The sequence below is a fragment of the Carassius auratus genome, chromosome 1 (assembly GCF_003368295.1).
Source record: "Carassius auratus strain Wakin chromosome 1, ASM336829v1, whole genome shotgun sequence".
Lineage (NCBI taxonomy): Eukaryota > Metazoa > Chordata > Actinopteri > Cypriniformes > Cyprinidae > Carassius > Carassius auratus.
The window spans coordinates 33,016,215-33,029,598 of record NC_039243.1 but is presented as its reverse complement, the minus strand read 5'-3'; the positions used below and the strand labels follow the sequence as shown (position 1 = coordinate 33,029,598).

The 13,384-nt window shown below is 36.4% G+C and overlaps 1 protein-coding gene across 1 annotated transcript in view; it reads left to right on the top strand.

Annotated features, from left to right (window-relative positions):
- LOC113108318 (adhesion G protein-coupled receptor L3-like) overlaps positions 1–12,309 on the top strand; it is a 61,852-nt gene extending 49,543 nt beyond the window's left edge. The window contains exons 18-23 of the mRNA XM_026271284.1: positions 1,928–2,096; positions 5,362–5,490; positions 5,956–6,052; positions 7,911–8,036; positions 9,556–9,573; positions 9,848–12,309. Coding sequence (XP_026127069.1) covers positions 1,928–2,096; positions 5,362–5,490; positions 5,956–6,052; positions 7,911–8,036; positions 9,556–9,573; positions 9,848–10,755 — 1,447 coding nt within the window. The 3' untranslated portion in view covers positions 10,756–12,309. The remainder of the gene's footprint in view (positions 1–1,927; positions 2,097–5,361; positions 5,491–5,955; positions 6,053–7,910; positions 8,037–9,555; positions 9,574–9,847) is intronic.
- Positions 12,310–13,384: the final 1,075 nt, after the last annotated feature.

The following is a 13,384-nucleotide window of genomic DNA, read 5'->3' as shown; positions in this document are numbered from 1 at the left end:
GATAGATAGATAGATATTACAATTTCAACTTATTTCTATTTTATGAATGATAATTTGTATTGTATTTAAAAATATCTACAGTATTCAGTGTCACATGATCCTTTAGAAATCACTCTAAAATGCAGATTTTCTGGTCAAGAAACATGTATTGTTATTAACAATGTAAAAAAATACTTATTTTTCAGGATTTTCTGCTGAATATAAAAGTTCAAAAGAACTGCATATTACACATTACACTGCACAAGTGCACATTTCTTTCAAATAACATAACAAAAATCCTACTGACTTCAAAGTTTGAAGGTGGTGTCTCTCTGTCTCTTTCTCTCTCTTTATATATAGATTTATATTTATATTATATATTTATATATTATTTCCACACAGTAGGATAAACTAGGTATTGGTGTATATGACAGCTGTGCATTCTCATATAACTAACAGAAGAGCTTTTCTTCTCATTATACAGTACATTTTACAATCCATCTTCAAAACAAAGTCCTAGTGCCATTATTTAATCCTAATCTTAGTTCTGTTAGTCTCTTTGTCACCAAATCAGTAAAAGAAAGAAGATGTTTAATGAGCTGTCGAAAAAAGGCCTCAGGATACAAGATGGAAGATTTAGTACTGTACATGTAAAGTTATAAAGTCTGGCTTAGGCAAAAATATTGCCTCAGCACAAAATTCCACCCAAAGTGCCTGAATCTGCCATGCATAAAACAGATTATCTGTTTTCCTGTAAGGTTATTGGCTACTGAGAGTTTAACCCCGCCCACCACCACAGCTCCCTCCCGGTCATAAGGTGCATGGGCTCCTAAACCTGCCGGAAGTCTGGCTGTTTTTTTATTTAGTTTTATTTTTCATCTTACACAATCCCATTTCATCACCTAATATGAACAATTGTGTCGACTGAGAAAATGCATCTATACTTCAGCATCCTCAAGTAGAAGTTTTCATTTTATTAGTTTTAGTTTTCCATCTCTTGAGTTTGTTTTGTTTTATTTATGATGTTATGAATCATTCATCAGCCTCGTCTGTCTTTGTTTCCTTTTCCATCCTTTATTTCTGTTTTATATTTCAGCGTTCTGTTGAGGCATGGCTTGTTATGGAGAGTCACTGGTAAGGGTCTCCAGCCAATCAGAGTGCCAGTTCTCTGAATCCTGCATTCTGATTGGACAGTTTATCTGTGTAGTTCCTCGGCTGTTTGATTGATTGATTCTCTGAATGTTAAAATGATTTAAGTGATTCATCAATTCTCCAGTGTGGCTCTTTGAAATGAACAATGTAATTATAATTCTTCATGAGTGCATCGGTTCAGAATCAATATTTCTGTCTGTCTGCCTTTCCATCTTGATCCACCATTATTTATTTATTATTATTGTCTCTGATGGAAACAATAATTCATATTTACTGTCTCTGTGTATATCGTCTCAAAACTTTCTCCTTGTCTTTCTACACGCCTGTCTCTCTCTCTCTCTGCCTCATACTTTCTAATGATCTTGTTTCACTGCCAAACATTATCCTGTCACATTAGCGTGGTTCACAGTATTAATGGGTTGCAAGCTGATTATGTGTGAGTGTGTGTGTGTGTGTGTGTGTGTGTGAATGACCCCAAAGACTAAATGACATCACTAAATGAGTGTGAGGCTCAGCGCTAAGTACAGACTAGTAGACGTTATGGCTGGAGCCAGCTTGACATTTGACTGCTGTAGAATAATGCCTTTCTGTGAGACAGTTTATATTCTGATCCTGCTATTGTTGAACTGAGGAAACAAATGCAGTCCAATAAAATAACAGAACATTTTAATATACGTAGATAATATAAACTAGCTGAGGTCACACATGTGTCGAATGTGTGTGAATGAGAGTTATGCACTTTGTCTGTTTCATCTCTCTCTCTCTCTCTCTCTCTCTCTCTCTCTCTCTCTATCAGGTCCTGGGTTATTGGGGCCATTGCTCTGCTGTGTCTGCTGGGGTTGACCTGGGCGTTTGGACTGATGTATATCAATGAGAGTACAGTCATCATGGCCTACCTCTTCACCATCTTTAACTCACTGCAGGGGATGTTCATCTTCATATTTCACTGCATCCTGCAGAAGAAGGTACCAAACACACACACACACAAACACACACAAGGGTGATTCTTCAGTTAAGTGGCACCTTTGACTACTTGAGAGCTTTAAAGTTTTACAAGCTGTTTCATATGCATTTATCACATTAGGTCACAGCCTTGATCTCTGAAAGCCTGCTTCCAACAATGAGTAAAAGATTTTAAAAAAGTAAAAAAATTACAATTATGACCTTTTTTCACAGAATTTCAGGATATAAACGTGCAATTGCGAGAAATAAAGTCAGAGTTGCGTGACAAGTTGCAGTTACCTTTTTTATTTTTCTCACAATCGTGAGAATTTCTCACTCGTGATTCAGACATTTTTCTCACAATCGCGAATTTGTATCTAGCAATTCAGATTTTGCAACTTGCAAATGCGAGTTTATGTACATCATGCAGTTGTGAGGAAAAATGTTGCAATTATTTTTTTTGTTTTTATTCAGTGGCAGAAACAAGCTTTTTCATATTGATCATCCTCGTATTGATCAAGTGGATTTTTTATACGGTGTATGATGGTAACGCCATTTTTTCAATTTTAGGAGAAAAATAATTTTGCTAGCAGTGAGTAAGTTTAAATTAAAGTAAACTTCTTGTTTCTTAAATAAAAAATAAAATACTAACTAGGTTTATAATGACACCAATTAAGCTTCACTCAAATTATGGTGTAAAAAGGATAACAATTATGTATCATGGTTCACACAAACATATTAAGCAGAAAAACATTGCTTTAACATTAATAATAATCAGAAATGTCAGAAATCAGCTTATTATAATGATTTCTGAAGATCATGTGACACTGAAGACTGGAGTAATGATGCTGAAAATACAGCTTTGATCACAGGAATAAATTACATTTTAAAATATTTTTAAATATAAAAATACTTATTTTAAATTGTAAAAATATTTCAGTTTTTACTGTATTTTTGCAAAAAAAAAAAAAAGAAGCCTTGATGATCATAAGAAACCTCTTTCAAAAACATCAAAAAATGTCAACGACCCCAAACTTTTGAAATGTAGTTTGTTTTTATATAAAAATATATATAAAAAAGTGCTTATGGAAAAGTGCAAATAGATTTCCTTGATTTTTATTCAAATATTTAGAATAAAGGTAATTAAAATAAATAAAAAATTAATTAAAATTAAAATAAAAAAATCTGGCCAAATTAGAGGCACAATAGAAATCCTTTATAAATAAATTGCAGTCTGTCCTAGATAAAAAAAAAAAAAGTAAAATAATCTCCCTAGTTTGCAGAATCACCCCATGTACATTATGCAAAACTGCAGTATTGCAATCACGTGCGCATACACATACCGAGGCTCAATTGACCTCTTTCCTGGGCATTTTACAGAGAGTTTACTGGCCTCTCGTTAGTAATGATCTCATTCATCAATCCTTCTGTCACATGCATGCTCAATTAGAGACCCTCCGTGCATCAGATTTATTTATCTCATGATAGATTTTGAACCTTTTAATTATCTGATGGCCGATCTGTGGATTGCTTCCAGAGTCATTTAGCATGAAAATGCTCAGATCCACATAACACTGGTGCATTTTCGCTTTAGAGGGAGAAGGATATTGATTCGAGAAAAATAATACGTGTATGTGTGAATATCCCGATATATTGAGGGACAGAAAGATCTGATTTCTATGGAATTAGATTACGTATTCCTCTGGCCAAACTTAAAGCTGAAATGCCGATTTATGTTTCTTTCACCATGAATAGATGTGCAAGCAGGCGACCTTTAGGCCTTAAGTGGATGGTTTCATAAATTTATGACTAATCTTCCTATCTACCTAATGAATCTTAACACAAACTGTATATATATATTCTCTCACGGACCCAGAAGAAGCTGTTTTTACAAGCCGAAGGACTGATCTAGGGTTATTTGGGTTTTGTGGAGTGATTTAAATCTAAATCTGTGAGTCCTGTTTGTTCGAGGTCTTTGAGGAGTTGGGTGTGCATTCATCCATAGAGACGGAGGAATAAAAGCGTTGGATTTGATTTGGCCGTTTTTAGAGCGTTTTCTTTCAACAGCTGTGCAAACAATAACACGCCATCCATGTTAACAACATTAAAAAGCAATTATAGCTGTGTTATTGCTGATACAACAGGGAATTTAGTACTGATATTGCTCATTATTGTTATAACGTCTAGATTTCTGGATGAAGCAATACAAGTTTTGGTCCTTGTTGTTTGAGAATTGAGGTAATGGCCATGGATTTGAATGTATGTGTGTGTTTTTTCTGATTAAGATTACAACGTTTAGAAGGATCGTCCAACATGCTAACCGTAAATGATATTAAGGTTCCTGCCATACACACAAAAGCTCACTTTGCTGTTCACAAGCACACACACACACACGCACACACACACACACACACACACACACACACACTTTAACCTGGAGGAACTAAGATGAACTGAGTGAACTCTTTACAAAAGGACACAAGTAGTAGCCAATCGATTAAAATTATATTTACAAGAACTGCTGACTAATTAATCAAATCACAATTAATCACATTACATCGACGTTTGCTGAGGAAATCTCTCAAATGAAAGCTTAATGTAACGCAGTAGATAGTCAACTTTTCCTTAAAGCTTAATTAATGATTATTTTAATTCATAAATAATGTATACGTTTTGGGGTCATACCATGTGACATTTTACTAAACTAAATATTTTCAAGATACAGATAACATTAATTTTTAATTGATAAATGTCATTAGGGGAGTTGTAACACAAGACATTTTACAACTTTAAATATAAAAAATAATATTAAAATTAATAAAAATGTTAACGTGCATTAAACGTATGGACTTTTGAAAAAAGAAATATATATATATATATATATATATATATATATATATATACATGCACACATACACACAAATAAATATACTAAACTATAAATATGTTTTATATAAAATATATGAATATATATTGCATATATTAAAATTAAAAGCTAAAACACTTAATTATTAAGAATTAATTTATTTATTTATAAACTTATAGGGTATTTCCATAATCATAAATTCTAATAATTTACATATTTTCACGATAGTGTATTTTAAAGATAATCCTAATAAGCTTGACATATATTTGTTGGGATGTTTTCCATGAACCATAGACAGTTCTTGCACATGCATTTGCACAACAGGTTGTAGACAACGAAGGTCATAGTTACAAAAGCTTAGGACAGTAAAGAGACCATTTTACTGACTCAAAAAAAAAAAATGTGCGTTTGTGTCTTTGCAGGTGCGTAAGGAATACGGCCGGTGTCTCCGCACACACTGCTGCAGTGGGAAGAGTGTGGAGTCGACCATCTCCACTTCAACAAAGACCAGTACAGCGCGCACACCTGGACGCTATTCCACCAACTCACAGGTAACACACACACACCTGCAGGGGATCCTCCAAAACCTGATGTTTCTAGGCCAGTGACCAGTGAAGCTGTCAGCTTGTTAGTTCTTGCACGGAAAGCACCATAGCTCTGGCGTTTTCTTGTTCATGGATGAATACAGTCCCACGTGACCCTATTTCCCATTCAGACTTACTTTAAATGGTGCACTCAGCATTTTGTGCATATAATCAGAAAGGTTTTCAGTTGCATATTGCAATTACACACTGTACAGTGCCGATAACTGGAAACAACAACAGCAAAAGAAAACAAAACCAACTTCACGAATTGAATGTGTGTTATATGCATTATATAAGATACAATATTCAGTATAAGAAAGTTGCATTGCACAACCATTGATGCTTAACACGATTTCTGTTTGCTTTCTTTGGACACTGCTTTCATTTCAATTGGAAACTAAACGTCAGCTGCCTCTCTTCCTCTGTTGTCAGAGTCGTATTCGTAGGATGTGGAATGATACGGTCAGGAAGCAGTCGGAGTCATCTTTCATCACCGCTGATATGAACAGCTCAGCGACTCTCAACAGAGGTGAAGCCAAACACACATACACAAACATCAACATGTGTACACAGCATTCATACACATACATACATATGGAGACAAACTGTGCAAACACACACACACACACACACACACACACACACACGCAAAACAGATCATTTGGATCTGAGGTGAGAAAAGTGGAACAGAAACCCATGATCATTTGACTTCTATAGGTTAGTTCTGACCAATGAGATTTACCATGACACAGATTTTATTTTAAGGGTAATTCTTACACAATAGCAATTAATTATGCATAATTACATGCAAGTAACCCTAATCCCAACCCAATCCCAATAATTAATATTACTCAGTGCTTAAATGAATAATTGCACTGTAACAAAGACACCTTAAAATAATGTGCAAACGTTATTTTTCTTCAACTTATTTGTTCAGTGCAGCATTTAGTGTTTTAACATTAGAAAAGGTTGAAATAGATTTCAGCATCTTGCTATTTTATTATATGAAGGTTTTTACCAGGACTTTCATATTTTTTTTTGTTTTTGCTATTTAAATGCCTTTGAAGTATAGCATTGTATTTTATTTTTTACCCTTGTCCTTGAGCCAGACTTTTAATCTCGTTTAATTAGTATTAGATACATCTCACAAAGATATGAGTCACTGCATTTTAAAAACGATGAAAATCTAAGCAAAGAATTGTATAAAGATAAACCAAGGACACAAAAAAGTCAGTGAAGAACATGCTTCAGTGTGAAGGGTGACAACAACAAAGATGAACATGAACAGAATACTTTTAGTGTGCTTCATTTACAGTCAAACGAAGAAAAAAAGACAATGTTTGTGTGTGTGTGTGTGTGTGTGTTTTTAGAATATATAAATATGTTTGAGTCAGCTGGTTTATTGCAGAAAAGTTGAAAATGTAATTTCCTTCACAGAACAATACACACTCACACTTTATTTTAAGGTCCAATTCTCACCATTAACTAACTATATACTACATCTTTGCCTAAATTAACTCCTAATTACCTGCTTATTAATAGTAAGTTAAGTTTAGGTATGGGGTCAGATCAAGGGATCTAAAATATGCTCATGCAGAATAAGACATTAATATGTGCTTTATTAGTACTAATCAACAGTCTATAAGCTAGTAATATGCATGCAAGAAATCAACTGTTACAAGTGAGAACTGGTCCCCGAATTAATTTGTAAATGTGCATGACTTTCAGAAAACCTATAGAATTCTCTTGACACATGCATGTACACCTTTGGACGTTGTTAGTAGACAAATGACAAACTAGGAGTGTGAAAAGAGTGTTACCAGAGTTCCCAAGGCCTAAAGAGCTCGTACTGTATATAGTTGTAAGAGTGTGTGTTTGAGGAACTGCAGAGGAATCTGGAAGGCAACAGGAAAGCGCTTCAACTTTGTGACCCTGGAGTCTGAATGCATCAGACATCTGTGCATGTGCTCATGTCCTGCTCATTCTCGGTTATGTCCAAACGCTAATATGATTTGCTCCTCCGAGCTCCTTTGTCTTCTCCGTCCTGTGTAAACAAGAATGTGAGCTTTTAGAAATCTTCCAACGACATCAGTGAAACGCTTCCAATCAAGTCACACTGGCAGGACAAAATGTCAAACATCAACAGCTGTCCAGAATAAACATCATCTATGCTGAGCTCTGTTCTTATATTACACTCCACGTGGGAGGTTTTACATTCCTGTCCAGCCGAACTAACACGCTGCGACTGCTGATGTTTAAAGCTGTTTAAACACAAGTTTGTCTGCATCGTTCTAACTGTTTATTGTCCATATTTTTTCTGTCTCTTTGTTGCTCCTTCCTGCGGTCTTCTCTCTCTCTCTTTCTGGCTCTGTTTGTGGCTGTTGTAGGTACCATGGCTAACCATCTCATCTCCAATGCTTTGTTACGTCCTCATGGCACTAATCCTTATAACACACTGCTGGGAGAGTCTGCTGTGTACAATAACCCTACAGCCAACATGTTCAACACGCAAGGTTTGCCTCTCACAGACACATTCACAAACTTTAGCACTTTTTGGATGGTAATTGCCTCTCAGGGTGACAACTGTAAAGGAAAATATACAAGACGAGTCCTTGGAAAAAAAATTCAAACATGAAAATTTTTGAATACAAATTTTACGTAAATGCATATTTATTTAAACATCTTACACATTGACATATGGGGTATTTCCATAATCATAAATTCTAATAATAAATGTTTAAACTGGCACCTATAATTTTTTAATGTAAATATAATTGTAATATATTCCACTAAATAATTTAATATTTTAAAATATTTTTTTACAAATTTTATGTTAACTTTTATATATATATATATATACATACATATATATATATATATATATATATATATATATATATATATATATATATATATATATATATATATATATAAACATTAAATACATTTTTGAATACAAATTTTACGTAAATGCATATTTATTTATGGTCTATTTCCATAATCATAAATTCTAATAATAAATGTTTAAACTGGCACCTATAAAAAATTCATGTAAATATAATTTTTATATATTCCACAATTGTTTTACACATTTTATAATTTTATTTATTATTATTTATATATATATAAAAACTATTGGCTATAATCCCTCATTTAATTTTTTTAAAAAAATCTATTAAAAAGGTATTTTCATTAAAATCAAAAGAAATATATATATTTATATATATATATATATATATATTCTATTATAGATATCAGGCAATAAATAGGCCTAATTAAACAAATCGAATGATTATTTAAAAATTGTGTTACTGACAATGATTATACAGATAATAATTAGTGATTATTGAAAAATCATATTTTGCCGTTTGTGTTGGACTGTAAAATTTTTTCTACTGTGTATTTTATTTATTTGAATTGCAATTTAGTACATTTCCAATTCAACTTCCAGTTCAATTATTATTTTTCATTTCTGACTAATGAATTTAAAGGGACCCAAATAATGATATATAAACTTTTTTTTACCAGGGTCTGAAAAAATAGGAGTTGATTTATTTAGTGATAAGTATACTTTAAGCATTGAGCATCACACTATCTAATGTTTCTTGAAATCCTCGATGTGTTGGTACATCTGAGTGGGTCATTTCTTTGATATCCTTTCCATTGTAGTTCAACTTCTTTTAATTCAGATTCAGAGGACTATGCTACATCCTGTTTGTTACCTTGGGAAGTGTAATGGTACACACACACACACACAGTGATATCCTGCATACATACTTCCTGTGTCTGTTTAATGAGATCGTTTATATTGTTTCTATGTCCATCTGTTGGGTTTAATAATGTGGTGCAATTAGAACATTTCAACCCAGCATCTGTCCTAAACTCAGCAGGCAAGCAGTCAGTCAGTCACTAATGCCTGTCACAGTCTGAGCTGAATACAATACTTCTCTCTTTCTCTCTGTGGACATGATCCATAAGCATTTCTGTATGTAATCATTCTCTCTTGCTCTCTCCTTTCACGCGGGTCTGCAGCCTCCTACAGAGATTCAAGTATGATTCATTTACTTTCACAACAGCTCCACGCTTATAATATATTCTCCTCTGCTGCTCTCTTCTTTAATATTCTCCTGTTCCTCATCCCTCCCATTCCCTCCCCGTTAAATCCGCATCTCTCCTGTATTGTTTTTGATAAAGGTTAATATCCTGTTTGATATCATCTTTCGCATATATGAACTGATTCATATTACCATCACTTATAAATACTGCATATGTGCATTGCACATGCACCAAAATGTTGATTTTTGCACCATTTCTTGTGTTTTAGAAGGCATTCTCAACAATGTACGGGACTCCAGCGTTATGGATACGCTGCCGCTTAACGGTAACCACTGCAACAGCTACGGCGTGGCAGCGGGCGATTACCTCACCTACAGCTCTCGAGGCAACGAGCCGCCGACAACGCTAGAGAAAAAGATCTTGAAAGAGCTGACGGCGAACTACACTCCATCGTACCTCAACACCCAGGAGCGACAGGGAAAATCCCACCAGGGGACCCTGACCAATAAACTCAACAACCACCTGGCCAACGGAGGGGTCGCGGGGTCATCGTCCATCGCCACAGACAACGTCATGGTGCTCGACAACCCTGGAGCGTTTCACCGTCACGACGAAAGCAGCGGGTTAACTCTGGAGCTCATTAGGGAGGAGTCACAAGCGCCGCTCCTCCCACCCAGACCGCCCCCTCCGGAAAACCACGCCCCCATGCACACGTTTTCATCCCACCGGCGCCTCCCGCAGGAGAACACCGAGAGCTTCTTTCCATTGCTCCCCAACGACACACACTCGTCACACACTCCCCGCGCGCACACACACTCCCCCATTACAGACTCGCTCTATACCAGCATGCCCACACTCAACGACCTCCCACAGGGACCCGACGACCTCATCAACGGTCTCCATGAAGACGAAGACGATGAAGAGGACGACGTCGAGGAGGAAGAAGACGGTGAATTGCACCTGGCCAACGGCAAAGGGGTCATCATGGAGGCGGATGACGTGTACTACAAAAGCATGCCGAACCTAGGCTCCAGGAACCACATACAGGAACTAGACAGCTACTATCAGATGGGACGCGGAGGCAGTGACGGATTCATCGCCCCGTCTGAAAAAGAAGAAGACTCTTCGCCTGAGGAACAGCCACCGGACCCCTCACAGCTGGTCACCAGCTTATAGACACTGACATGCACACACACACACATTCCCATGCGTGCGCATGTGTGTGTGTGACTCAATGCACAAGGCGTGGGATACACTACCTACTGCACTGATAAAGAGACTGATTCCAGTACATACAAGTCACCAAAATCCTGCTCCAGTTAGAACCAGTAGCCCATTCCTACGAGTGTAGGCAGGTCTTGTGAATTTTCTTCTCATCAATCTGCTGAGTAAAACTCTTGCAGGTTGTCCGTTTGGAGACGAGGACGAACTTTTGCTCCATTTGCATAACCCTCCTTTATCCAGTGTCTGTCCGTTTCTCCTCTAAAACTCTCCAGGGATTGTGGCGAGCGACTGTGGAAAACGCTGACCGTGTATGATAACGAGACTCTGAACTCTTCTGTCATACTGAACTGCATTACCCATGATTCTCTGCGGCACACATTCCTTCTCGTTTAGCACCGATCTCGTTGGAATCAGAAAAAGACTCTTCTGTTCTTAAAGACTGAGGACGCATCTTGTTTTCAAACGTTTATTTTTCTGTAATAATCTTAAGTTATCTTAAGTAATCCTGACTAATTACAAAGAAATGGAACTGTTTTCCGTGTAAAATGTACAGATTCTGATATTGCATATGATCGTATGCGTTTTATTGTTTTCTTGGTCTATTTTGCCCCTTGTATGTGTTTTTGTAGACTAGACCAATCCCACAATGCTGTGTTGGTCCTCCAAAAAACTATCCCTTATAACGCACAGCACACATATCTACATACACACTCTCATTTGGAAGGATGACCATGGCCTCCTCTTCTCTTTTTCTTTTTTTTAAATGCAACACTTCATCATTCTCACTGTGTCGGTGATAACCAAGAGACTGTTGTGTGATTGACAGCTATTACAGATGGGATCCCAATGATGCTGGAACGACGTCGTTTCGTGAGTTCTAGCTCATTAGCACGCCGTCTTTTACCTGTAAGAGCAGAAATCGTACTTTGGATGCAGGTTGAAGAATCCCACCATGTTCACACAGCTAAAGTTGTTCTCTCAGGCTAAAACTTCACATATCGAGTTATGTTTTAAACTTAAGAGCTTAATCAAGAATGGTAAGACAGTCTAGCAGGATGTGAAATGGAAATGGCAAATAAAAGTGTGAATCATTATAACGAATCATATGTAAACACATCAAATAAGCATGTAAAGAACAGAGGTAAAGGTGGGTTTCTGAAACTACTGTTTACTTGCTCTCAAACTGAGACTCCCTGTAGCTTGCACATCTATCCCTTGTAAACCCACCCTGAGAAAATTCACTGCATATTTATTAGTCTTTATTTTGTATTTTCCAACAAATCAGAAACTAGGATCTTAGAGAGCGTTTTATGGATCGGCACTGAGACCTTTTTTATTGTTATTATCATCAATATTGTTATAATTACAATATGGCTGAAATTATTATTTATTCTTTTCATATGCATTCTAAACCGAATGAACTCATAACTAATATTTGTTGTAACAGTGAAAGTTGTTTGCCAACAAATAAAATGACTGAATTAATATTTGCAATATTTCGCAGGGGAAAGGTGTGATTTTCTGCATCTTGTCTTTTGCCTTTTAATTAGATTTTTTCAATTATAGAGCGACACCTTCAGCAGGATGAGGAACACTCATGACTCCTCTGGGCCGTTTTTCAGGGAAGGATTGTCATGGAGTGATTCTCTGTTGAAAATCCTTTTGGACTAGACTTAATCTCTGTCTGGGAAACCGTCAGTCAGTCTCTTTCTATACTGACCCAGTTTCTGTATCGGCACCAATCAAACGAGCACGGTAGCAATTAATTATTCACATCTGAGAAGAGTGCCAGCGCAAACAGTGTAATTATGACCTATTGATTTTTTTATGTCTTTCCATGCAAACAGACACACGTCCGTCTGCAAACACGCACAAATGTCAGACAGCCTGCGCGTGCGAGTGTGTCTGTGAGAGTTCGCTCTGCCAAATGTTACCACTTTCATGAATATTTATAGGCCGTTTTGACAGGCACTTGAGCATTTTGAAAGGAAGGAAAGATGCAGCCTCCCTTCGGCCCCCAAGCAGACCATATAGCTCCACACTCAAGAGCCCTGTCCTGCCTTTGACACGAGCATAGTGTGTGTGTGTGTGTGTGTGTGTGTGTGCGTCTAGGCAGCCAAAGAAATTGAAAAGTGTTTTTTAAAGAAAGAAACTGTTCACCATTCAATCTTTTATCAATCCACATCTACAGCACAGATACCACTCAACTGAGAAGACGAAACTTACAAGTTTGGGTAACACAAGACAAATGCTTCTCCACCTTTTTGACTTGAAGGTCTCTCAAGAGGTCCAACAAACTCTCAGATAAAAAGGTACAAAAACTGTCCCTGGGGTGGTACTGTTCCAAAAGGTACAATTATGTACCATGAACTTTAGGTACTGTACTTACATGCACCCCTTAGGGATAGAAAAAAAATAATTAAATTTTTAAAATGGACAATGTTCTAGGGACCCCCTAATAGGAGTAATATATTTCTTGTAATATTTCTGATGTAATTATGGGAACGCTGGCTGTTTTCAAATTTTATATTAGCAGTGTTGATATATAAATATGCCAGCAGTCTTGAGATTATGATTTGGC